At 34.6% G+C, this 26,049-nt stretch overlaps 1 protein-coding gene across 2 annotated transcripts in view; it reads left to right on the plus strand.

Annotated features, from left to right (window-relative positions):
- Positions 1-25,546, plus strand: part of LOC125672283 (broad substrate specificity ATP-binding cassette transporter ABCG2-like) — a 27,783-nt gene extending 2,237 nt beyond the window's left edge. For both annotated transcript variants that reach the window (XM_048908496.2, XM_048908497.2), the window contains exons 2-18: positions 1,166-1,397; positions 2,209-2,268; positions 3,658-3,772; positions 3,929-4,081; positions 6,024-6,181; positions 6,602-6,753; positions 8,484-8,591; positions 13,089-13,149; positions 14,093-14,201; positions 15,526-15,591; positions 16,563-16,648; positions 17,323-17,412; positions 17,635-17,759; positions 17,874-18,028; positions 18,667-18,756; positions 21,304-21,359; positions 22,133-25,546. In XM_048908496.2, the coding sequence (XP_048764453.1) occupies positions 1,225-1,397; positions 2,209-2,268; positions 3,658-3,772; positions 3,929-4,081; positions 6,024-6,181; positions 6,602-6,753; positions 8,484-8,591; positions 13,089-13,149; positions 14,093-14,201; positions 15,526-15,591; positions 16,563-16,648; positions 17,323-17,412; positions 17,635-17,759; positions 17,874-18,028; positions 18,667-18,756; positions 21,304-21,359; positions 22,133-22,283 (1,908 nt within the window). In that variant the 5' untranslated portion in view covers positions 1,166-1,224 and the 3' untranslated portion in view covers positions 22,284-25,546. The remainder of the gene's footprint in view (positions 1-1,165; positions 1,398-2,208; positions 2,269-3,657; positions 3,773-3,928; positions 4,082-6,023; positions 6,182-6,601; positions 6,754-8,483; positions 8,592-13,088; positions 13,150-14,092; positions 14,202-15,525; positions 15,592-16,562; positions 16,649-17,322; positions 17,413-17,634; positions 17,760-17,873; positions 18,029-18,666; positions 18,757-21,303; positions 21,360-22,132) is intronic.
- The last annotated feature ends 503 nt before the right edge of the window (positions 25,547-26,049 follow it).

The raw sequence follows: 26,049 nt of genomic DNA on the forward strand, positions 1-26,049 counted from the left end.
AACACGAAAATGAAACAAATTAAACCGAATTATCGTGAGATCCACTCCTGATCGAGTTATGCAATGTTTACAAACAATGATTGAATGAAACGTTACAATGCGCATTGTACTTTTGTTTTGGAACAGGAGGTAAATTTAAGATTTCTACATTGAAGGGGGGGGGGGGGGGGGGGATATGAACGGTAATTAGAAGGAAGGCAGAGATATTTTGTTGCGCAAAGCCACTTTTGTTGGCGGATACAGATCATTCTAATTATGTTAATGTGTAGCGTTCGTAGATGAGCGGATCAAAGGATCTTATTTTAATTAGATTGGGACACAGGGACTAAGCCCGTTTTGGGCCCGAACTCTGTGATACCATCACAGAGTTCGGGCCCAAAACGGGCTTAGTCCCTGTGGATTGGGATACAGATGTAACAGGAAGGGAGAAAATGCAAAGGACCAGATCAGGATTGGAACCCGGGCCCCCTGAATCTCTAGTCAGGTGCTCTACTATCTGATCTCCAGCTATCTGGCCACCGGTGATTGAACCCGTCTGACCGCTACATTCCTCCCTCCTTAATTATAAGTTGTTTTCATCCTTGAAGACACAACTCAGATTGTTTTTGCCCCTGGCAGGACTTTCACCTGCAAATCAAGGAGTGGTCAACTGCACCAAATGTAACAGGAGGGGAGAAAATGCAATGGACGAGACCAGGATTCGAACCTGAACCGACTGAATCTCTAGTCAGGTGCTCTACTAATTGTTCTAACTGATCACCAACAATCAACCCCGGCTGACTGCCACACAGAAACATTTCATTTGGGTGGAGTCGTGACTCAAATTTGTTCTTTTTCCACCGACAAAAATGTCCATTTTTACCTCACCTGAGCTTAAAGCTCAAGTGAGCTATTCTGATCATCCTTTGTCTATTGTGAAGCGTTGCAGTACATACCCTAATATGTGACATAAAAGGTTATACTCCAGTTTGGATATAAGCCATTATACTTGAAAACTATTGCTTTCAATAAATAGTGATTTTCCCCTGATTTTAGAATTTTTATAATGTTGAAGATATTTTTCCCAATTTGCTTTTTTGTTTTGCATGAATAATTATATTGATTAAAGCAAGATGTTGATTGAGTGTTGATACATATCTATTAATCTATATGGTTTGTTTTTCAGGGTCAGTATCTTTGATTCACTAACCTTAGACAAGAGCTGATGTCACTGAGTTAAAAGTCATGTCTAAAACAAAAGTGAACGGAGCCCACACAGTGGATTTCAGTCAATCCACAAACATAGAAAGCAGGGGATCCACCATCTCCGGTCACAATGTGGTTTACTCTGTGGATGTCAGGAAGGGGCCATGTTGTTGTGGACAGGTCACACAGAAGGAGATCCTGAAAGGAGTGGAGTAAGTTAGACTAGGCTGTGTTTCTGGAGGACAGGTGGGTCAGGGAGATTTATTTGTCCCAGCTCAGGAGTTGGGGAGAGCTGGGCAGTGAATGGGGAGGGATTTAGGGAGGACTGGGCAGTGAATGGGGAGGGGTTGAGGGAGAGCTGGGCAGTGAATGGGGAGGGTTTCTGGCAGGGCTGGGCAGTGAATGGGGAGGGGTTTAGGGAGGGCTGGACAGTGAATGGGGAGATACCTTTGTCCCTGCTGCAGGAACTGAAACCTGTAGTCGATATTCTTTAGTCGTTTTAGTGTTCCGCCTGTCTGACACTTTAGAATATCTTATTTTTTAAAATGTTTTTTTTACCTGAAGTGTGCACTATAAAATAAACAAGCTGTGAAGCTTCATGAAAGTACTCTCTACCTATTTGTTGTGAAATGTAATAATGTTTGTAACAACGGGGCAGAATTGACATACATTTGATTTACAGAAAGAAATTTTTGTGAAAAAGTTCACAAATTTTGAAGAATCAAAATTGGGGAAACATCACTCAAAAATTGGACTGAAAAAAGAAATGTTTAAAAATGGCATATGGGAAAATGAAAGAAAAACGTTATTAGTGCTTTAAAAGCTAAGTATCTTGATTGCCATGAAAGTAAAATGCAATGTAACAGAAGATGACTTTCTGCAGTAATGTTCCAGCAAGCTTTTTTGATGAGAAATTAGAACAAATATCCTCTATCACCACTGTATCAACCATTTACTTATTCACTGTGCACTAATTTTTATGAGAAAAGTTGAATTAATGCCTTTTTGTTATCACTGTTTTAGTTGCATATTCAAGCCAGGAATGAATGCTATTCTGGGGCCAACAGGAAGTGGAAAATCCTCGTAAGTACACACAGATCATATACATGTAGGTGCTGTCAATTCAAATTAACTAGTTTAACTGAAGGGTATCAATTAGTTTAATATTTGTATGACTATAAAGTTAAATTTTTTCACATTTTGAATAATTCTATTGTCACAGTCAAATAATTAATATGGAACTAATTTCCATAAAACTTGATAAAACAGCATCCCTGTGTAAAGGCCATTGAATTTTGTTTAAGTGATACATGTAGGTTGATCATGTCAGTGTCTGAACATCCAAGTCTTTGGGGAGGTACTCAGTTTGCTGCAAAACTGAAACATGTACAGTAAAACATGGTTATAGCGAGTCTCCAGGGCCAGCAAAAAACAGTTTGTTATCACCAAACTTTGTTATATCCAATGAATATTTGTTATTTTCCTCTCAAAGGGGAATGAATATCACTTGACTGTCACAATAAGCACAAATTCCTTATAATAATAATAATAATATTTATTTACATAGCGCCATATGACTATAAATAACCACTCTAAAGCGCTGTACACAATAAAAATGATACAGCATGTTATAACAGTAGTAAAAGGAAATTGCAATAGCATTAAGACAGATAATATCAAAACAATGCTAACAAAACATCAATAATGTGAAGTAAAATTACTAAAATCTAAACCAAGATGTGCATGAAGAAAGTTCCACGCCGTACAATCAAATGATATAAAATACAATAGTTGAAATAAATATACAATTATACACTTGAAAAGGTCACGTTAAAATGATGGTAAAGAAATAAGCATGAATTTGTTATAATCATGTTTTTACTGTACAACCAGAAAAGCAGGGTGGTGTCCATTTACATACTATCTTAATGGATGAATAGAGATGAAATAACACTTTTAAACTTCACCACTGATGACTCTAGACTTAATGAATGAATAGAGATGAAATAGCGCTTTTAAGCTTCATCACCAATGACTAGTAGAATTCAGTCTCACTAAAATTAGGACACATACAGAAATTCCTAGCATTGAAACCACACTAGGCATCCATGTATCTTAGGAATAGGTCGATATACAATGTATATATTTGTACATGTGCTGAACCTGGCATGTTAATGGCTGCCATTAAACCAATGTAGCACTAAGTTCTTGCCAAACAAAAGAGTTTCAACTGCTGGATGCCAGTGTTGTTCGGATTTCTCTCACCATTTCAAAAATAATGAAATGTGTATTGCATGTAATTCATTGTCTTTAAGGACTTGAGCCCTTTAGATAAATAATTATTGATTTCATAGAGAGGCCATGCATAAAATTTGGAAGACTTTGATAAATCTCCTTTTATAGGGAAATGAGGTTTGAAACACTGGTTGTGTTTTGTGCTTATAGCTAAATGATGGTGTTTTTTTTTTCCAGACTTTTAGATATATTGGCTGGTAGAAAGGACCCTAGTGGACTCCAGGGACAAATTCTGTTTGATGGAGTTCCTCCCCCTGATAATTTCAAATGCATGGTGGGATATGTTGTCCAGGTAGGGGTTATATTATTCTATGATTGTTTTTGTGTGTTCTAAGAGTTTTCTAATGGCAGTTTATCATTCTAAGCAAATCTCGAATAAACCATGTTCACAAATACATGTATTGAATTCTATGACAGGTTTGTTATCTGTGTTGTGTTTATGATGTAGGATGATGTTGTCATGGGAACACTGACAGTACGAGAAAATTTCCAGTTTTCGGCATCATTGCGTCTGCCATCAGGCCTTGGCAAGGCTGAGAGAAATGAACGAGTGGATACGGTCATAAGTGAGCTAGGACTCTCCCACTGTGCAGACACAAAGGTAAGGATGCTATGTTTTAAACTGTATTACTTCTCATGAGCTGAATGTATTCTATCTTTCTGTCAGTCTACAGCATTGTAGATTATATTTAATTGTATATCTGTATGTTTGATTTATGTGCTGATAATTCATGCAGCATTTGGCAGAAATGGATTTTTTAAGTGAAGATGAGATTTGAACAGCAGTCAATAAAATGACTTGTATATGATTTGAGTAGTTGAAGTAATGTATGAAAATTTTATATTGCAATAATATTGACAATCCAAAACCACATCAATGTCAACATATGGGATAGGGTCATAAAAGTTTAGGAACTTGTGTCCAGGTTACTTTGTAAATAATATCACGTACGTAGTAAAATGTGGTCAAACGATTAGTGTAGTCTGTCCTGTGCTGAAGCATGACATATTGAATATCTTCCTATGTTAAAGGCATGGGAAGGTCAACATAGTTTGCAAGTGTTACGATACAACTGGTTGCCAGCTTCCATTTTTAGCCGAATTGCATAGCAAATCTCGGCTTTTAAATTGGCGAAAGATGAGCGTCCGGTCGGGCGGGCGGGTGGTCGGGCGGCGTCCACAATTAACTTGTCCGGTCTCTAACTTTCATACTTTTTGGTGCATCTTTGTGAGACTTACATAACATGATCACATCCAAAAGAGGAAGGTTCCTATTTATTTTGAGGTCCAAAGGTCAAGGTCTCTTTTTCACTATATACAAAAACCAATTCTGGCCAGAAGATTTCTTTAGAAAGAAATAAAAGAATTTGCGAAATATGTAACCTTAATTGTGTAGAAGATGAATTTCATTTCCTTACTGATTGTCCATTCTATGTTGAAGAGAGAAATATGTTTTTTAATGGTATATACAAGCTAAACAAAAATTTTATCTATCTAACAAATAAGGACAAATTTACTTGGTTGATGATTAATGAAGACAAACCAGTAATTGTCAAATTGAGTGAATATTTAGTGCAAACTTTCAGAAAAAGAAGTGATGCTTTAAAACTGCAAAAATCATTATAGTTTATTATTCATATGTTGGTATAATACTGATACTGTCCATTTACTAGTGTATACACATGATTAGCAATTCATATATGCAATTTATCGTATATACTCGGATTTTTTGGAGTTAAATTTTGGTCCAAAACTATGTCCGACTTATAGGAGTGTCCTTAGAAAATTAGTATTTTCTGGACGGCGTAATGTATAGCCTAGTATTTTTAAACAACAAAGACAAAATAAACAAAATAGTAACTGATTAATTTGTTAAGAATAAAAAGTGCCCCAAAATATTATTGGAACACAGATAAATACATACTAAAGAGTATTGATATGAAATTGATTTGTTAGGAAAAAATATCAAACATCAGCACATTTCTCAAAATATTATTTGAAACACAGGTAAAAACATTGGAGCAGTGATTTGAAATTGTATAAGCTTTAAGAGTATATCTACATAAACAAAATTGCTTTATTTGAACTGAGTCAAACATGTTTTATTACAATGGCATTAAGGATTGGAACTCGTGCACTTCCAGATGAAATTTATAAATCCATCAATAACAAATTTCAGTTTAAAAAGGAAGTACAAAAGCGCTTGTTGACAAAAATCAAGCCTATGGCTGATAAAGAATTTTTATATTATTAGTACATTTCATTCTTACTTTTTTCAGTTTTTAAAGTTTTACTAAATTATAACCTAAAACGTAAGTTTTGGTAAATAGCATGAGGAAATAAGCCAATTAAGGCTTTCATGGGCTATCTTTGGGTCAATGGTTTTATATATTATTTTTGTAGCTTATGCTTATCTTAACTCATGTACAGTAACTAAGCTTATTCTATGTATCAGGTTAATGCAATAGTTTTAAAACATGATCATTTTATTAGTAATTAACTTCAAAGTATTTATGTATTCTTAATGAATGTTTTGTTTTCAGGTCGGCAATGAGTTTATTCGTGGTGTTTCAGGTGGGGAGAGGAAGAGAACCAATATTGGCATGGAGCTGATTATCTCCCCTCCTGTTCTGTTCCTGGATGAGCCTACGACTGGACTGGACGCTAACACTGCAAACTCCGTTATGTTGCTGCTGAAAAGGTCAGTAATGACTCTTCAGTCGGTAGGACAAAGCAAAAGTAACACTGGCTGTCAATCATAATAAAAAAAACAACAACATGTTTACAAAGGATCAAAAGCATTACGAAATATTGGTACTGTCAGTGTGATGTTTCAATGTATTAAAAGGAGAATTCTAAATTTCACTGATTAATGAACATCTGACAAGGAAGTGATCCTTCAACTTGTTGAACACGGATAACTTTTAAGATTATAGTGATAGGATACAAGTACAGGTTTAGTCTATTTATATCTCCTGTTATATTTTATTTTAATGAAAGAAACACATTTTTGTGCGATGTTAATTTTTTGAAAAAGCAGAAATTTCTGAATATTGGTGCAACACAGTATGTGTGGTGGTGAAGACAGTTCATCTCCATTTTGTGTTATTTTCCACACAAGGTTGGCTGTGAAGGGGCGAACCATCATCTTTTCCATTCACCAGCCACGGTTTTCTATTTACCGACTGTTTGACAGTCTAATGATGCTGTCAATGGGAGAAGTGGTCTATCATGGTCCTACCAAAGAGTCTCTGGATTATTTCAGCTCAATAGGTAACATCAGCCAATACAATTCAGCTGGCAGGTAGATATATGTATGGTTACACAGTGACAGAGCTAGAAGGGTGGTTAGGGGAGTTGCAACCCCTCCTTTAGTAGAGATAATATTTAACAAAAATATTGTCATTTTGGGGTCTGCACCTCCCTTCACTGGGTGAAAAAGGTTCCATCTATCATCTTTTGTCACAAACCACACCCCACCCCATTTGAATGTTCTCTTGTTTATGTAGAGTAATACAGAGAAATCTTGTTAAAGTTCTAAAGTTGTTAAATCATTGATGTAAGGTGAAGATAATGAACAGTGATCAATCTCATAACTCCTATAAAGAATGCAAAACAGAGATTTGGGCAAACACGGACCCCTGGATATACCAGAGGTGGGATCAGGTGCCTAGGAGGAGTAAGCAATCCCTGTTAGCTGGTCACACCCGCTGTGAGCTCTATATCTTGATCAGGTAAATGGAGTAATCAGTAGTCAAAATCTGTGTGTAAAGAACGGCCTAACAAGTGGTATGAAATACACCAGACAACATTTGACCCAAAAGTAACATGATATGTAAATATTCAACACTGCCTTTTGTTGCACAGGAAGTCACACTATTGTAGAAATATTCGTGGATGAATTATTGCTACTTCAGACAATTAAGTGTAGGGGAGTTTTAGTTTTAAAAGAATTGTCATATCAATTGGTCTAAGGCCATCATTGAAAATATTTTTGTTTGATGTACTCCGACCCACATTTTTCAAGGTGGGTTGGTAGGTAGGTTGGTTTTAATTTTGAACGTCATGAAATTTTTAAATATTTTCTTTTAAAAAAAGGAGAATTTTCTATTTTTTCGAGGGACCCCCCCCCCCCCCCCCCCAAGAAGAAATTTTAAATTGCTGAAAAAAAATGATCAGGTAGGAGTAAATTTGATGGGTCGGTTGGAGTACATCAAACAAATCAATTTTTATTTTTGACCAAAGTACAGGTGTATTCTTTCCACTCCATTTGAAATGTTTGTGAAAGCTTCAACTCGAAAATGGAGATATTATACTTGACTCAGCTGTTGCTTGTGACCAAACTGATTGAGTGTCATGACCCACAACCAATGTTACCTGAACACTGTTGATAAAATATTGCTACTTTTTCAGGCCATAACATTCTATGCTTATACCTGACACAGAGGTTGCTTATGATTAGATAATGTCATTGACCCTGAACCAAGGTCACCCTATTTTCCATTATATGGATTGCAATATGGGAGAGAGAGGGAAGGGCATTTTTATGTTGAAGAAATGTGTGAACATTTTTTTAATCTGCAAGTTAAATTAATAATTGAGTATATGTTGGCATTTAATTAGGTTCTATAATTCACCTACATGCAATTAGTCTTAGTGGAAAAGTAAACATATTTAAACAGAATGAAATTCTAAGCTATTATAGGCCCTGTCTAAAGCATACATGTATGGGAGATTTGGTCACTGTGTGTTTTGATCTTTCAAAAATTCCAAAACTGTTAACTGTTACTAATATGCACCATTCAAAGAGACATGAAATTGTAATCTTTCGTACATGTATGTCTGTATATTTAGAAAGTGCTTGAATCAATGTCCAAGTCCCATATTTCATGACCCCTAAAATTTGCTAGCTGTCTCGCTGTGAAGACAGGAGGGGATTATGAGATATACACACACAGCTATACATGTACCTGTGTTATCTTCGCATCACTTCTATTTATCAGGTTACAAAATCCAGGAGCACAACAATCCACCTGACTTCTTCTTGGATGTTATCAGCGGGGACTTTAATATCGATGTTGACACAGTCGACCCAGAAAAAACGTCAACAGGTATTCCATGCATTATGCTCAAACCAACCATCAGGCATGATACAAGTTTCACTCATTATTTAGAATGTAGTGCGCAATATTCACAGAAGTTCTGTCAGTACAGTCTGCTCCAGATATATGGAAATTCAGGGATATGGGTCTGCATTGTTCATATCTAAAGTCCGATATACACTGATATTGAACTATATAGTTACCGAGGATTTATTTTTACTCAGTATAACAGATATAGTCTACCATGGTTATCACAAAGATCAAAGGAATGCCATGGTCATTATTCTGCAATAAATCTTCCTTGATAACGCATCTCACTTGCACTTTTTTGCTAATACAACAATAAAGTTGATAACTGATAATTCAATTTTATCATAGAAATTAATCAGTGTATATTGCAATACAAAGAAGTAGGTACAGTTTCTACAGTCATCTGGCCCAAAATATTGATGATTTCACTTGGAGCTCAAATCCTGGCATTCAATTAAGGAATAGTTTAGCAAACCCAAAATTCACTCAGTTTGATCAGCAAAATGATTTGTGTCATATGACGAGAGCTTGAAGTTGGCATAAAATTGCAAAAATGCCATTTTCAATGAAAATATCCACAAATTCAGGTGGTTTTCCTTTTAGAAAACATACAGCGCATGCGTCGAGCAAATTCATATTGAAGCATGTTTTTCATCTCAAAATAATACACAATATATATCATTTTCATTTTGCTCGACAAATGCGCACATCTTTTCCTGAGCAATAATTTGTATGACATTTGACAGATTTCAGGCTTATTTTGAGAAAAAGGCGGGAAATGTCTTATTCATGATGTCATAATGCTATCCATTTAGGACTATCATTCTGATTTTGTTGACATAGTATACCTGGCATTTATTTTACTTTCTTAAAACGCTGATTAAGGTAATTCCAGACATATTTTATAGAGAGAAATTTTTTGGGCCTTTTTATGTATACAACCGTACCTTGTTCTTTATGAATGACTGATTCAGAAGAATATTTGTCATTCAGTCTAAATCAGTCTGCATTCTGAGATCAAAACACATGTAAACAAACTTGGCGATGCACAGATAAGTTAACCCTCTTTCATGTATGTAAGACTCTAAAGTGCGATGGTCACGCCAAAGTGCGATGGTCTGCGCCAAAGTGCGATGGTTTGTTAACGTTACGGACGCCAAAGTGCGATGGTCAGCCAAAGGGCGATGGTGCGGTGTTCAGTAACGTTTGTGACGTCACGTCATTGTTACATCATTCTTAATGTCTTTCAAAATAAAACCGAAGAAATGCAACATGTACGACAGTTACGGCAAGGTTTACACTGTTGAGGATTGTGAGAACGGCAAAGTACATTTGTTTTCAAACTCTCTACTTCGCCCAAACATTCTTTAATTCATGATCATTTATTACTTTGACGTACACATATTAAATTCCTGGGGATGTGTTATAATAGAAAGCATTCTATACGATTTTGCTTTGGAAAATTTGGTGTATTATAACACAACAACTAGATGGTATGAAATAAGTTCTTATTCTTAATTTTATACCCCCCGCAACAAGTTGTGGGGGGGGGGGGGTATACTGGAATCGGGTTGTCCGTCCGTCTGTAGACGCAATGGTTTCCGGGCTCTAAAGCATTATCCTTTCCACCTACCGTCACCATATCATACATATGGACTACCCATGGGATGAAGATGTTCCCTATCGATTTTGGGGTCAAAAGGTCAAAGGTCACGTGCACTGGACATCGAAGTAGCAATATAGTTCGGTTTGTCATGCCATTTGTTTTTTACACTCAGAAAAGAGGTAGTTTATACCTATTACCAACACCCTTTGGGAGATTGGGGTAAGCGGGGGGTATTCTTAGTGAGCATTGCTCACAGTACCTCTTGTTTGTGCATGGATTTTGCACTGATATTTTGGTGAAACAACACACGGTTGGTTCAGTCTGTACCAAAACACTGTGTCGTTTACAAACCAATTGATTTCGGCGTGTCACACCATCGCACTTTGGCATGTCATACCATCGCATTTTGGCGAATGAGTGTGGACCATCGCACTTTGGTGTGTCACACCATCGGGGTTTGGCGCAGACCATCGCACTTTGGAGTCCTACATGTATATGTAGTTTTATTGAACTATAGTTTTCAAAGCAGTTGTTATAATCCGTCAAACTAAAAACTTGAAATATAATTTCAAAATAGATCTAGTATACCCTACCATCTCGCCTTTTTCGTCAGCAAAAAACACAGGCTTAATTATTGTCCATTTTGGAAACCGCCATGACGTCGCAATGATCTAATTCGTAGCTGTATAAGTAAACAGTGGGCCGAATATATCTGAGCCGTAGTAGAATAGAAATAAATTTCTTGTTTTCTTGGATGATGCAGGATAACCTCCTCAGACCTGAAATGTTGTTTGAAATATAAAGCCTCAGCTTTTACATTTCAAAACAGCATTTCTCAACCTCTGAAAATGCGAACTTTATTTCTTAAGTTTAACATTTAAGTGCAGGGTGTCAAGTCCCTATTTATTCCTAGATTTTCCTATAAACTTGAAGGTTCCTATATTTTCCCTATAAGTCATTAAAATCCCTATATGTCCAAAAAAAAAATGACAGTCCTATTTTCAAAAATGATAAAAATAGAAGAAGAAAAATCCAGGACCTGATGCTAGATTGATATTTAATTAGATTATTATGAAGAGAATAACTATGATAATTGTATAAGAACTGTCTATTGCCAATGGATGGAAAACTCCACATTTGAAAGCTTTTGTCTTTGTTTATGTTTAAAGGCATAGAGTCTATCTTTTATCTCAAAAATGACGTCACAATATTTTGTAAGAAGAACTCCAACAAACAAATTTGTATTATTAATTATGAGTTATCAATAGCTGCAGCACTTTGAAATTGAAGTTATTTTGACGTTTTAGCCCTTTATAAAATGTTTGTCTGGAGGACAATATATTAAACTGGTACCCCGCTGATTGGTGGCTACACACAAACATAAGAGATGCGACGTCAACAGGGTACCAGTTTAGGCAAATGAGAACGGAATTATTTCGTAATTACTATCATATCCAGTGTGTTTGTAAACATTCTGAAGAACTTTCTGTGATTTTCTAGTTATGATCTTTAATTTTGCCACCTTTTTAGAACATGCAAAATTTTACCAATATCTTAGACCTTAGTATGCATTTAGTATTATTTCTTCCCCAGTAAGATACTATGCTTGCTAGATTTTTATGCAGAAACAATAAACTTGTATATAAATTCTTCAATAACCCTATTTATTCCTACAAATCTGCTGTAAAAATCCCTATATTTGCCCTGTAAACTGGGGGAAAAATTCCTATAATCCTATATTTTTTAGACCAAAAGTGGCTAGACACCCTGTAAGTGACTTCAATATAATTGGAATAGACTGTATATATGGTTTCAACATCTCATCTCTGCTATCTCAATGTATTATATTTCTTGATATAAGCATTGACCTCTCTGCTTGATATGAAAATCCATATATTACAAACTATGAATTTATTTAAGATGTTTAGTTTGTTTCTATCACGGGGAACAATTGAAGCAAGCGGTAATTTCTGGCGATTATAAAAATCACTGTATGCCCCCATTGTTTCTATACTCTTCTAATGCAGCTAACCTAGAACTCATTCATAATGATCAATTCATTAAGAGCTGTAATTGTGTCCAGATTAACAGATTAATGCTTCTTTATATTTTACTTTGATTAAATTTTCAGGGAAAGTATTGGGTATTGTACACGTATTCTGTTTCATTAAAGACACATCTTTTCCTTGTACAGCCAAATCTCAAACTCAACTTTTCCAACAAAATCCACGTACACCTTTAATATGAAATGACACACAGCACGGAGGATAGACAGAAAATGTCTGTCTGATTAAATCAAGTAAACACGTCTGCACAGAAACTCATTATAGAAAATGCATAATCACATACAACTGTGAATTTCTGTGTCGTCCAAGAAACATTTGATTCCTTGTAACTGTTATTATGAGTATAAAAATAAGGATTGGTGGTATTCACTTGAATTTAAGTAACATTTATGCCCTCCTCATTCAAACAAACTTTGTTGAGTGTATTGGAATCTCTGTCATTCCATCTGTCCAGAGATGTTTTCTAACTGGAGAATTTCTATGATGCTATTGATTTTATTTCCCCCCTCCCCAGATATTTTGGAAATGTTGTATACCATGGTAAACCTGTGCACTGTGTAATTTCATGTTGATTTGTTCAAGTTTTTATGCTTCTCAAGATCGAAGATCTGGGGTTATATTGTTTTTGTCCTGTCTGTCATTCTTTCGCAAACTTTAACCTTGCTCATAACACTGTCAATTGCTCAGAATTTGGAAAGTATATTCATACAACACTTGTCAGTTCCCTGACTTTGGAAGGTATGTTCATATAACACAAGTAACCCATGGTATACACTCTTTTTATTCAAAATTATTATTTTACAGATGAAGAAAACATTCATGACCAGTTGATACAAAAGTTCAGAGAGTCAAATATCAATAATCAGTAAGTATTGTATGTTTTACCAATAAATTCAGTATAAGTATTTTAACTATGTGTTAATTATCAATAAGTCTCAAGAATCTAACGATTCCGTTTTGAAATTAAATGTAATTACATGTATGTACTGTAGAAGTGGAATTTTTAGTGAGTCAAAAATTCTGCAATTTTCTTCATAGAAATGGTTACAAATATTTAGCAAGAGCTAATTTTAGCAACTTTATAATTTCCAGAAAGATAATTATCACCTATGATACAGATTAGCTTGTTAGTGATGTTCAATGTAAGCAATCTCAACACCTTCGCTAATAATGCCAAAATTAAATCCTCACTAAAAGTTCTGCTTAATATATGGTATTTTAGCAAAGACAGTCATTGACAATATCTAAGTGTGACTCTCCTAAAATGTTTGCCTGTGAAAGTATGAGCTTCAAAATGTGTCTGTGAGAGTATGACCTTCAAAATGTGTCTGTGAAAGTATGACCTTTAAAATGTGTCTGTGAGAGTATGACCTTCAAAATGTGTCTGTGAAAGTATGACCTTCAAAATGTGTCTGTGAAAGTATGACCTTCAAAATGTGTCTGGGAAAGCATGACCTTTAAAATGTGTCTGTGAAAGTATGACCTTCAAAATGTGTCTGTGAAAGTATGACCTTCAAAATGTGTCTGTGAAAGTATGACCTTCAAAATGTGTCAGTGCAAGGATGATCTTAATGAAGTGTCGTGTAAGGCTGATTTTCATGAGCTGTCTGTAAAAGTATGATTTCCATGAGGTGCATGTAAAAGTGTGATTTTTATGAGGTGCATGTAAAAGTGTGATCTTCATAAGATGATATACATACAAGGTTGACCTTCATGAGGTGCAAGGCTGATCTTTATGAGGTGTCTTGTGTGCTAGACATATTTTCACAAGGTGTCTGAAAGTGTGACTCGTAAGGTTTTTATTTTAGGGTTCAAGGTGAAATGAAGGCCATTTTTAATGAGTACCAGTCTAAAGTCGCCAGGAATGAAGTGGTCCGCTTGCCTCCTGTATTATACAACTCGTCTTTCTTCAAACAGGTAAGGCACAGGTAATACAGGTAAAACACAGGTGAGACATCCCTTGTGAAGGATGCCATACTCATTGGTATTGACATTTTTCAAAAGTCTGTCAAATGCTGCTGGTTTTTCTTTTCTCTCTTAAATGCATCAAATAGAACACATTAGTAATACTGTATAATATTTAACGTAGTTCCACCTTCTTGTGATGTCATAAGATTTCGCAAAGTCATTGATTTTATAAGATTTATATGCATGATAGGAACAGAAATTTTGTTGGAGTCTTTTACAATAGTTATTGTAAAAAATCTTGTTAACCATAAAATATTTCAAATGTCTAAGTTATATATGAATAATCAATTGTATGCTTCAAAATATTGAATCCAAGAGCAATAACTCTGTTTTTATTTAATTTCAAAATATTGAATCCAAGGGCAATAACTCTGTTTTTATGTTTAATTATTCATCAAATCTATTATGCGGTAGATTTCCTTTATTTTTCACAAACATTTTGTATATCTTTGAAAGAAACAGTTTCATGAAATTGTTATGAATACTATTATATTTTTATGCCCCCGTGATTGAAGATCGGGGAGGGGGGGTGTCATATTGTTTTTGTCCTGTCTGTAATTCTGTCATTCTGTCAGAAACTTTAACCTTGCTAATAACTCTTGAACAATAAGTGATAGAGCTTTGATATTTCACATGAGTATTCCCTGTGACAAGACCTTTCCGTGGGTACCAACATTTTTTACCCCGTGACCTTGGAGTTTGACCTACTTTTTAAAAACTTTAACCTTGCTAATAACTTTTGAACAGTAAGAGATAGAGCTTTGATATTTCACATGAGTATACCTTGTGATAAGACCTTTCCGTTGGTACTAAACCTTTTGACCTTGACATTTGACCTACTTTTAATCTTTTTTTTTTACATAGGTCATAACTTCTAAATGGTAAATATTAGAGCTTTCATATTGTACATGAGCATTTCTTGTGACAAGATCTTTCTACTGGTACCAAGATATTTGTCCTTTTGACCTTGGCCATCTTCCATCTTCGGAATTGGCCATTATTGGGGCATTTGTGTTTCACAAACACATCTTGTTAATATTGCAACGTGCTTATTTTATCTTTTTTTTTTTACTAAGGTATATTATTTGAAGAATCAGCAATCAAAAATAAGATTGAACCTATAATTCTAGAGGGGTGGAATTACTTTAATGTGACTGTCTGATATTTATTCATATTCTCAAGTTGGTTTGGTAGAGATTTGGGTAGTTTTAGACTTTTATCATATTGTCAATATCTATTTAAATTTAATGACGTACAAACCTTTGTTTTTCAGCTAATGATCTGTTCAGGAAGAACAGCCAAGAACATTGCCAGAAATCCCCAGACCTCCATCATGCAGGTAACCCTAGTCTCATGTTGGACTGAAGTCAGTTAGGCTTAAAAGTGAAAGAATGGTCTAGGGCCACCATTGAATAATTGTTAGTTTAGACACTGCTGGGTTGGTAAGTAGGAAAATATTTTTTTTAATGGAGGTGAAGGGAGGCTACAAATAAATTAACTTTGGGTAAGAAAAAATGATGTGTTACATGTATCTCCATTATTTGTTGTTTTGAATTTTTATTCGGATTACAGAAAAGTTTTAAACTTTACCGGAAGAAAAGGATACTTTCACAATTAATGATATGTTATATACACATATAAATCTAATGTCTTATTATTATTATTATTGTAAATTTATACAGATTTATCTAATCAGCACAATTACCCCAAAGTGCTTTATATGTTAAACAAACTAAAACAACAATAAATGCATAAAAAAGATTAAATTAATATTAAACTGAGGTAACTAAGAATAGGCAAATCTATATAAGTTTTTTTCCCATATTTATTAAATTTTAAGAAATAAGTTTCAGTGGAAGAGATTCTAGAAGAAACTGTAAATAATAGTATTAAATAATACATTTATTTTGACAAGGCTTTGGAATTCAACTTAACTTTTCTAGCATGTAAAAATGTGAATACGAAACAACTCTGATTTCATTGGTTTAAAACATCTCTCTGAAAATCTGTCCTGTTTTGTGAATGTGGGCTAGCAATGCCAAACTAACAATTGTGGTCATACAATGTAGGTTTCTGTTGTGTGGCCAACACATTCTGCCTTACTTAGAATATATAGTCGGTATTACTTAGCATACACATTTTTCATGTTTATGAAGTTAATGCAGACTTAGTGCACAGGTCCTCAGACTTGAATAATGTATTGTGCCATGAATTTGGAAATGTGTGTTATGAGAAATCTTGCTATTTTTTACAGCTGTTTCCTGATATTTGTGTGACTTGATCTCAAATCCTGTTGCCTTTTGTTTACAGCTTTTTGTGATCCTGATATTTGCAGCCATTGTGGGAGGAATATACTGGCAAATTGAAGATGACTGTAAATCTGGAATCCAAAACAGGTGTGTATATGTGTTCCTTGTAAAACTATTATCCTGGATAGCCCATCTGATAAATACTCATTGCAAAGTTTAAATTTTGTAGCATTCTTTCTTGGATATTTCTGGTATTAAGCCGTGTATCATATCCTGCTCAGATGTCTACGTTCTGGATGTATTACCAGCATCCTGTATAGCAAATCAAATGACTGAATGTTTTTTACATTTCAATGGAAAATCCATGTTGTTTTAAGATTCAAAATCTTAACTTATTTTCTTTAAAAATAAAATAATTGCTCAAAAGCAGCATCAAAAGAGGATGATATAAAAATGGTATATCTCCAGATTTGCTATTTTGTTTTGTCTCCAGATTTGCTATTTTGTTTTGTCTCCAGATTTGCTATTTTGTTTTGGGGAAATTTGTGGTTTGATGGACCCAGCGTTTGAGTTCTCTTTCTTTGAAGAAAGAAAACTTCAATACAATATTCAATAATTGACATTACTTTACAATTTGATAATCTCAATTGCCTCTTAAGACTTTATAATATGAACACCACATTTTCTTTTCATAAACATCATGTTCTTGGCAAACTAACATAATAATTCAAAGATCTCATTTACGAGGAAAATTACAACAAAATCCACTGTCATTGTAATTTTATTGTGACCCACTTATTGAATGATTTGGTTGTTTGTAGAGTGGGTGCTTTCTTCTTCATCGTGATGAACCAGGTGTTTGGAAATCTATCTGCTGTTGAGTTGTTTATCAAAGAAAGAGCCATCTTCATGTAAGATACAAACTAGCTTATAGATTTCATCTCTGAGGTGGGTGCAGCTCAGATCTATATGAATAAATCCTGATATCTGACTTTCTGCACATTCAATTCAACTTCATAAAGTAAGGAAAATAAACAGTAATAAGTGATTTATTCCTTAAGTTGGAAAAAGTTATCGTAGATGAGACAGATTTTAAGAAATTTCGACCAACATCTGCTGTTTTATTTCTTCAGGCATGAAAATGTTAGTGGGTTTTACCGAGTGTCAGCCTATTTCTTCTCTAAGATTTTCTGTGATGTCATTCCCATGAGGCTGTTCCCGGTGGTCATTTTCTCTCTTGTAACGTACTTCATGATTGGTGGGTATTTCTTGCACACAAAACTCGCTTTGTAAGACATTGAAACTGTATGTGAAGATCTGTACATCTCACAATAATGTTTGACCTTTTCTCACAATGACCTTTGAACTCCAGGTCTAGAGGAAGGAGTGGATAAGTACTTTATCTACCTATTGAGTCTCTTCTCTGTTGCCATGGCAGCCTCTGGCTTAGCTTTCTTCTTCAGTGCCCTGGTTAAGATTTTTGCCATTGCCAACCTATGCATTGCTCTGAGCTACGTTTTTATGATGGTAAGTTCATGGAGTTCCAAATTACCATGTATGCGAGTGATTGAAGATATCATTAATTATTTGAAGCCATCATTAATTCAATTATTGTGCTTAATAACTTCAATGATGCATGCATTAATGTGGTGGAATTATTGCTCCCAAAACTTATATTTGAGCTTGGTATAAATGATTATTCAGTTGAAGATATTTTTTGATTATTTACAACAATTTTGTATATGGAAGAACACTACATGCATCAATTCTTTTAAAGAGATTAACAATACAAAGAGATCATTAATTCAATTTTGTATATGTTGAATCAAAGATATTTCTTAATTAGATAATTGCTCTCTCTCTAAAAGAATTATTGCATGCATCAATTGAATGATATGTTCGTATGAATCTTGATAAATAAAGTATTACTATTGTAATGGTTGGAAATATTCTAGTAAAATGTAAATATAAAACTAAGTATAGAAATGGATTTATTTTTTCGAAATACATGAGGGTATGAACAGCAACACTTAATGCCAGCATACTTTTCATCAAGTGCTAACATGCTTCATAAAGTATTCTGGTGTAAAGTGTCGAAGTTCATGCCCTCATCTATTTTCAAAAATGAAATTTACTTCTCAATTAACTCAAATTTTGTTTTTCAGGTGTTCAGTGGTCTCCTTATTAACATAGCATCAATCGCGGATTGGCTGAGGTGGATTAAGTGGGTCAGCATTTTCAGATATGGACTAAATGTAAGAACGATCTTCATGTAGGAATGCGTGCTTCTCTTAGTCTGTTTAACACAAAGTTTTGTCTTATTCGAACATATTACTGTTAATTCCCGAGACAGTTTAACACCGAAAGAAGATTTTCACTTCCAAAGACATTACTGTAAATTTCTGAAAGTGTTTAATAATGACAGAGTTTTGTCACACTCAAATACAATAATATAAATTCTGGAAACTGACACTGACAGTTTTGTCATATTCAAACACAATAGTGTAAATTCTGGAGTCTGTTCAACACTAATGGAGTTTTGTCTCATTTGAATGCATTGAATATATTTCTTGAGACCATAACTGACAGGGTTTTGTCACATTTGGAATACATTTCAGGACTCCTGCACCCATGGGGTGGGCAAAAACTGCCAAAATTTGACCAATTTTCAAAAATCTTCTCTACAACCCCACATGTGTAAGAAAAACTTGCATCGTCTTTAGTGCTATTGATACTAAATTAAATCGACATGGATAGTTAGAAAGAGCAATTGGTCTGCGTCATCTGGCATATGTTAACAATTGAACATTTTTAACTCTTTTCAAATTTGGTATGAAGCATCATTTGGACAAGGAGGGCATAAAGTGTAAATTTCTAGATTCCTGCACCCCAGGGGTCTTAGGGCAGAGCAGAAATTGACCAATTTTCAAAAATGTTCTTTTCTATAACTGCATGCACATGTGTAAGAAAAACTAAATGCATAGTGAAGTAGATCAGGAAGACATCTACCAAAATTGTAAATTTCTTGATCCCTGGAGTAGAAGGTCTGACTCCAGGGAGGGGTCAAACTTGGTATTTACAGTGTATATGTGTAAAACATTTAGATAATACCTTTTTATGCCCCACCATGAATTGGCAAAGAGTGTTTGTCATATTTGTCTTCCGTCAAACTTTGCGTTTAGCTCAGTTTCAAAGTCAGTTTCAAAGAAACTATTCAAGATATTTTCATCAAACCTTGTATGCTGATACATATTGGTATCATCTATTCAATTGCATCAATATTTTTATGTCCCCCTTCCAAGAAAAGGGGCATATTGCTTTGCACCTGTCGTCGGTAGATCACATGTTGTCTGCTCAATATCTTGAGAACCATTCACTTGATTGTAATGATATTTCATATTTGGGTTGGTTATGAAAGAAGAGGACCCCTATTGATTTTCAGGTCAAGGGTCAATCCACTATGGATATAGGAAGACACTGTCTGCTCAATATCTAGAGAACCCTTTGCTTGACAGACATCAAACTTGTTACACTCGTACATTTAGAAGAAGATGACCTCTATTGATTTTGAGGTCACATGGTCAAAGGTCAAGGTTTAACTGGACATAGTAATATATTATTTCCTATATTTTAAGAATTATTTGCTTGATTGACACCAAACTTGGTACACTGGTACAGCATAAAGAGTAGATGACACCTGCTGATTTTTAGGTGACGTGGTCAATCCACTCTTAACATAGCAAGATAATGTCTGCTCAATATTTGTCCCCACTGCAACGCGGAAGGGAACATAAAAATACCGGTGTCCGTCCGTCCCACTTCACTTTGTGGACGCAACTCCTCAGGAAACCGCTCAACGGATTTTGTTCATATTAAGTAGGATTGTTAGTCACCATGTGTAGTTGATCATATTTTGCTGCCATTTTGATTCGACAATTTTTACAGGAGTTATGGAACTTTGTTGAATTTGTACATGCTACACTATAGAAACACTTTGTGGACGCAACTCCTTCAAAACCGCTCAACGGATTTTGTTCAAATCACCATATGTAGTTGATCATATTGCGCCGTCATTTTGATTCAACAAATGTTACAGGAGTTATGGGACTTTTGTGCTTCAACTTTTTTTGCGGCGATGGGGGACATGGCTACGTGTAGCAATCTTGTTTGAATTGCATGGTGATACTACTATCAATTAAATGATGCATGTGTATAACCCTTTTCAATTTTGCACCATGGGGGGCATATATGTTTTCCAAACATCTCTTGTCTTTATAGCAATTTTCTTAGAATTTTGGTAAATTTGAATAATACTCAGAGTGAAAAGAATGGGTGATGCTTGAGTCAACGGGCCATGAAGCTTGTGAATTTCGCAACCCCAGGGTGTTGACTCTATGATGGGTCTGAATTAATCATATTGTGTTAATGTTACGTATATTGTAGGCACTTTCGAGGGCATTTAAAAGAAAGATGTGATCTTGGAGCTTATACATTACTTTTGTTGAATATAGTATTCAAACAGAATTTTTTTTCTAGATTTCATAGGCCTTGCGACTAGCGATACTAATACTCAGGTGACTGATAAGGCCTGTGGGCCTCTTGTTGAAATATATGTAATCAGTTATGTAAAATAATACATATATTAACTGATTAAATCACCATAGTGTACCTTATTTTTTTGTAGACTTTGTAAGAAATGGAAGTCCCATACCTATCATCAATTGGAAAAATTAGTACGAATGTTGAGCAAAATCAAATGATAATAAAGAGCTTTAATTGAAAACAAATGTTTTATTTTGCAGGCATTAAACATCAATGAACTGAAAGACAAAAATTTCTACAATGGCACTGTTGTGTGGTACGTACAAATATACATTGTAGTTACCGGTGACTCTCGATGGCTCGAATTTCGATTTCCCATAGTTCTGATCAATCAAAGTAAAGTCCCCAATATTTCCTTTAATGAAGCAGACTTGTGATCTCTCTAAAGTTCTTGTAATGAACTCTTGAAGTAAAATCTGGTCCCTTTATACAAATATTAATATAAACTTGAAAGTATCCCTTGTTTATACGATTGCTGTCAATGAAGCAGGAACTTATTTACATGAGGACTTTACATGGAACATGTAAATGGTTTGCACGGGCAGTGTGTACCATTAATTGGGTTTTTATATGTGTAGCACTTTACTTCTGCTAGCTTACCTTGGCTGTACATGTAGGTTTTAATTAGACAATTAAAATGATTCATTTTAGCACTGAGTAATGTTTGAAAGATGGATGTTAAAGAGTAACAGTCTATAATTTTTAGAGTTATTCAAAAAGATAATTAACAGATTTGTGTGAGATTCAGCTTATCTTGAAATACAAATCGGAACCTGATTTTGTTAGTGTGGTACTAAACATCACTCAGTAACTTCTTGACAAGAATTGACAATAAGCAGCCAGTCAATGCAAGATATCGGATTGACGATTTCTGGATTTAACCAACTCTTAAAAACTCTAAATGCATGATGCCGCCAAGTTATTCGGTAGTCCTGCAAAGTTATTCAGAGTCACCTGTGTACCTAGATTTGCTCTGTTGCTTACAAGGATTTTCAGTGGTACTATATAAATGTTATGATTGTATTTTAGCGAGTCTGGGAATGCTTACTTGAATGACCAGGGAATCGAGTACACTACGGACTTCGATCTGTGGCAGAACATCATGGCTCTGTTAATTTTCTCATTTCTCTTCTTGACTCTGACCTACATACGATTGCTCACAATGAATAAGTTACGTTAATTGAAATAAATGTGATGAATGGGCCATGTGTAAACAGGCACGAGTGTGTAGTTGTGATGCTTGCCAGAATATTAGACTGACTTTCCTGAGATTTTTTATTCTCGTTATTTACTACAGAAAGTAATCGGTGCATAATGTACTAGAGAAATTTTATTGTTTTTGTGAGTACAATGTAGTATTGTATTGTAGTTTGTGGTGTTTTTTTTTTTTCATTTTTAGGAAGGATATCCATGAATTTTTAAAAATATTATATCATTTACATGTATAATAATCTGAATGATGTGAGGCTGGATGGTTTTGGTGATATTATACAAGTTTTTAAGAATTGTCCATTACTTACATTACTACAGAATAGTGACAATTGGTCTTCAGGGAGATGACATTGAGCTATGTTGTGTGTACAAGTGTTCATTTTAATTGGAGAGTCTTGTGTGCATGTTTTCATTTTATTGTACTTGATAATTAGGTATGTTTTGACCTGATTACAGATTTGCCAGTTTGGGTAGTTACCCCATTTAATTAAGGTCTTCCGTAACAACGGAAGACCTTCTACTGATTGTGCTGGTTAAGATTATTCTTATTATTCTTTTTTCTCTTTTTCCTAGACGCTAACTTTGAAGCTTCATATCTCGCTCATTTCTGCATGGATTTTGCTCAAATTTTCAGGGTTTATAAACTTTACAGAACACTTTTAAAATCATTTCAGAAATACCCTTCTGTTCACGAGTTATTCCCCTTTGAATGAAATTTTAGGGGCTTTGGTTTCCAGACAAAGGCTCCGAGACTGTAAAAGCTTGAGCAGAAAATGCATTGAAAATGAAAAGTAGGAGCATTGTAGTTGTGCACATCGTTTTTTGTTTTTTAATTACAGTGTTCGAAATGGTGGTTGACAGGGTTCAAAAATAAGGACGCCTAAAGGAGCAAAAAATTACACATATTTTCCTTTGTATCTTTTAAACTAAAAATATTTTGTTAAGACATGTAGAACAAAAGTTGCGCAAAATGTTAAGAGCTTTCTTTTGATATCCCTAAAAAGGGGCTGGCCCCTTCAATTAGGGATCTGGTGATCTTCAAAGTTTTCGCTTTATAACTCCAAAACGGTAAATATTTCGATATGGCTTTCGCTGGAAAAGTTGTTTTTTAACATCTTATTGATCTCATAAACATAATATTTTGCTGGAGTATTGTGTTATATATGAGTAAAAAGCTTGACCCGCAAACAGGTAACCGTATCATTAAGTAGGTGAAGGGGGGAAAATATGGTATAACTTAAATAAACTTGCTTTAATTGATAAATCTGACTTCATGAAATGCTAATATTCTTTTAAAATAAGGTTTTAACGTGATCTATAGTTCCTTTAAAAATCATCTATCGACAACTTTCTTTTGTTATTATTTAGTAACTTTAATATAAACAATCGTTCCAAAGAAAAAAGAGGAAAAGGTTATCTCTTCTACATTTGTTATTAAAACAACGATATATTTGATTGAAGAAACAAACCTTCAAGCATAGAATAACTCAGTCATTAACTACACGCATCTTACATACACCGCGGGGTTTGTTTTTGTTTACAATTGCCTAACCGCCTCGAGGAACCAAGCGTGTGAACCAGGGCATGTACACAAAGTAAACATTGTCGTCCTGAATATAACACAGAATGTTATGTTTTTTATTGTATTGGATTTTTAGAATAATTCAGTCTTTCCGGGGATGTATACACTTGTTTTTACGTCCCTGGTCTTACGTTTGATTTGTTTTAAATTCAAAACTCTAGAGCATTGAGTCAGGCATCAATTTTAAAATCTGCAATTTAATATACAGTTCGTTTCTCAATCTTGTCTAATTGAATGTGTGTTTAATATCGGAGATTCATCGCTGCTGGACTAGCGATCTGTGATTTCACACTACTCTAACTGAATACACAAGCTTTACTCAAATTCTTCGTTGTGAAAAGGAAAATGGATACATTTTACAAACATAACGAATTATTTCTGAACATGTTTTGAAATCAATAGTTTATAATCATGATTAAACCAAATCTAAACATGCGTATAGAATATTCAGAAACCCATAGCCGACCAGTCTCATTTCAAATGATTTGTTGTTTTATTGTTTAAAAACAATGACTTTGATTAAACATTGATTCAGAACTCCTGGTCCAAATTATGTAACTTCAGCACGTGTCCTTAGCGTGAAATTCATACCCGACTTCTGTGCGCACTGTGTACATAATATACCTACATGTATTTACGCAGATAAATATTAAAGTTTTAAAAAATATTCAAAATTTGAGAGCAATTTATTTGATTGTATGTATAAATAATTCAAACTCGATGAATTATTCTCTTCAGTTTTTCATGTTAACTGAAGCTGCATTAGGACCTGACCCAAGGACATTGGTAAAATTCAAGGTTTTTATGTCACACAGCTCCGACGGAAGACCTCTCGTTGCTTTGCAACGAGCTTTGCTCTAGTTGTGGTTGATGATTGTAAGTTTGGAAGTTTTATTTTGTGTATCCCATTGCAACAAATTTGTATGGGAAAACATTGTCAGACATCCTTCGCAGAACACTATTTCAGATTCAAGTCTCATAGCCGCTACGGTGATAAATCAAGGTCATAATAAAAAATTTATGGACACCACGTAGAATATCATTTAAAATCCTGCTGTTAAACTTAGCACTTTCTTCAAAGATTTTGGGTGGGAAGGAGATGTTCTTTAATTCCATTGTTTAGGTTATAGTCAACAAATGTATTCCAATGAATTAAACGACACTATGTTACAAGGGGATATTTTGTTTTGCGACACTCTTGTTATGCATTTATAGAAATTGTATTAACAACTGACAGCAAGTTTTGTTTTAGATTACATGTATCCCAGTGATATAACTTTACAATTGTAGTGCTGTTTTATTGTTTTGAACTGACGTATATTTTAACCCTATATTTGTAAACTTATTTTGATCATGGTTACATGACTTTATAAGTAAAAGGATGACATTGTCCTTTCGAGACAAAGGGAATTCATTTGATATACCTCTGAAACTTTAAACTGTTCAGTGAATGTAATTTATATACATGTTGTAAATCCCATGTAAATTTAGGCAGACATTTTTGTTTTAACTTTTATTGTATTACAACCCCAATAAGTTCCATGATAGAAAACCACATGACTGTTGAAATGTGAAGCAACTTTTGCTACATGTATGTTATGTGAAGTATTTACATTCCAATGTGTTTTTCCAATGAAAGTACATTGCTATCTATGTGTTTTATTTCACAATAAATTGGGAATCTTTTCATCTCTCCACCCCTGCCGGAGAAAATGGGGTTTTGAGACATTATGCTAAGCTCGAAGTGTTAACCAGAACATTGTATGAGGAGGTTGTTATGCCAGTTACAGTGAATCACGGTTATAACGAACCTCCAAGGCCAGCGAAAACGGTTCATTAAAATCCCCAAACTTACTACAGTGAATCACGGTTATAACGAACCTCCAAGGCCAGCGAAAAACGGTTCATTAAAGTTCCCAAACTTACTACAGTAAAACACGATTATAATAAACCCCCAAGGCCAGCGAAAAACGGTTCATTAAAATCCCCAAACTTACTACAGTAAAACACGATTATAATAAACCCCCAAAGGCCAGCGAAAAAGAGTTCATTAAAATCCCCAAACTTACTACAGTAAAACACGGTTATAATAAACCTCCAAGGCCAGCGAAAAACAGTTCATTAAAATCCCCAAACTTACTCCAGTAAAACA

The sequence above is a fragment of the Ostrea edulis genome, chromosome 4 (genome assembly GCF_947568905.1).
Source record: "Ostrea edulis chromosome 4, xbOstEdul1.1, whole genome shotgun sequence".
Classification (NCBI taxonomy): domain Eukaryota; kingdom Metazoa; phylum Mollusca; class Bivalvia; order Ostreida; family Ostreidae; genus Ostrea; species Ostrea edulis.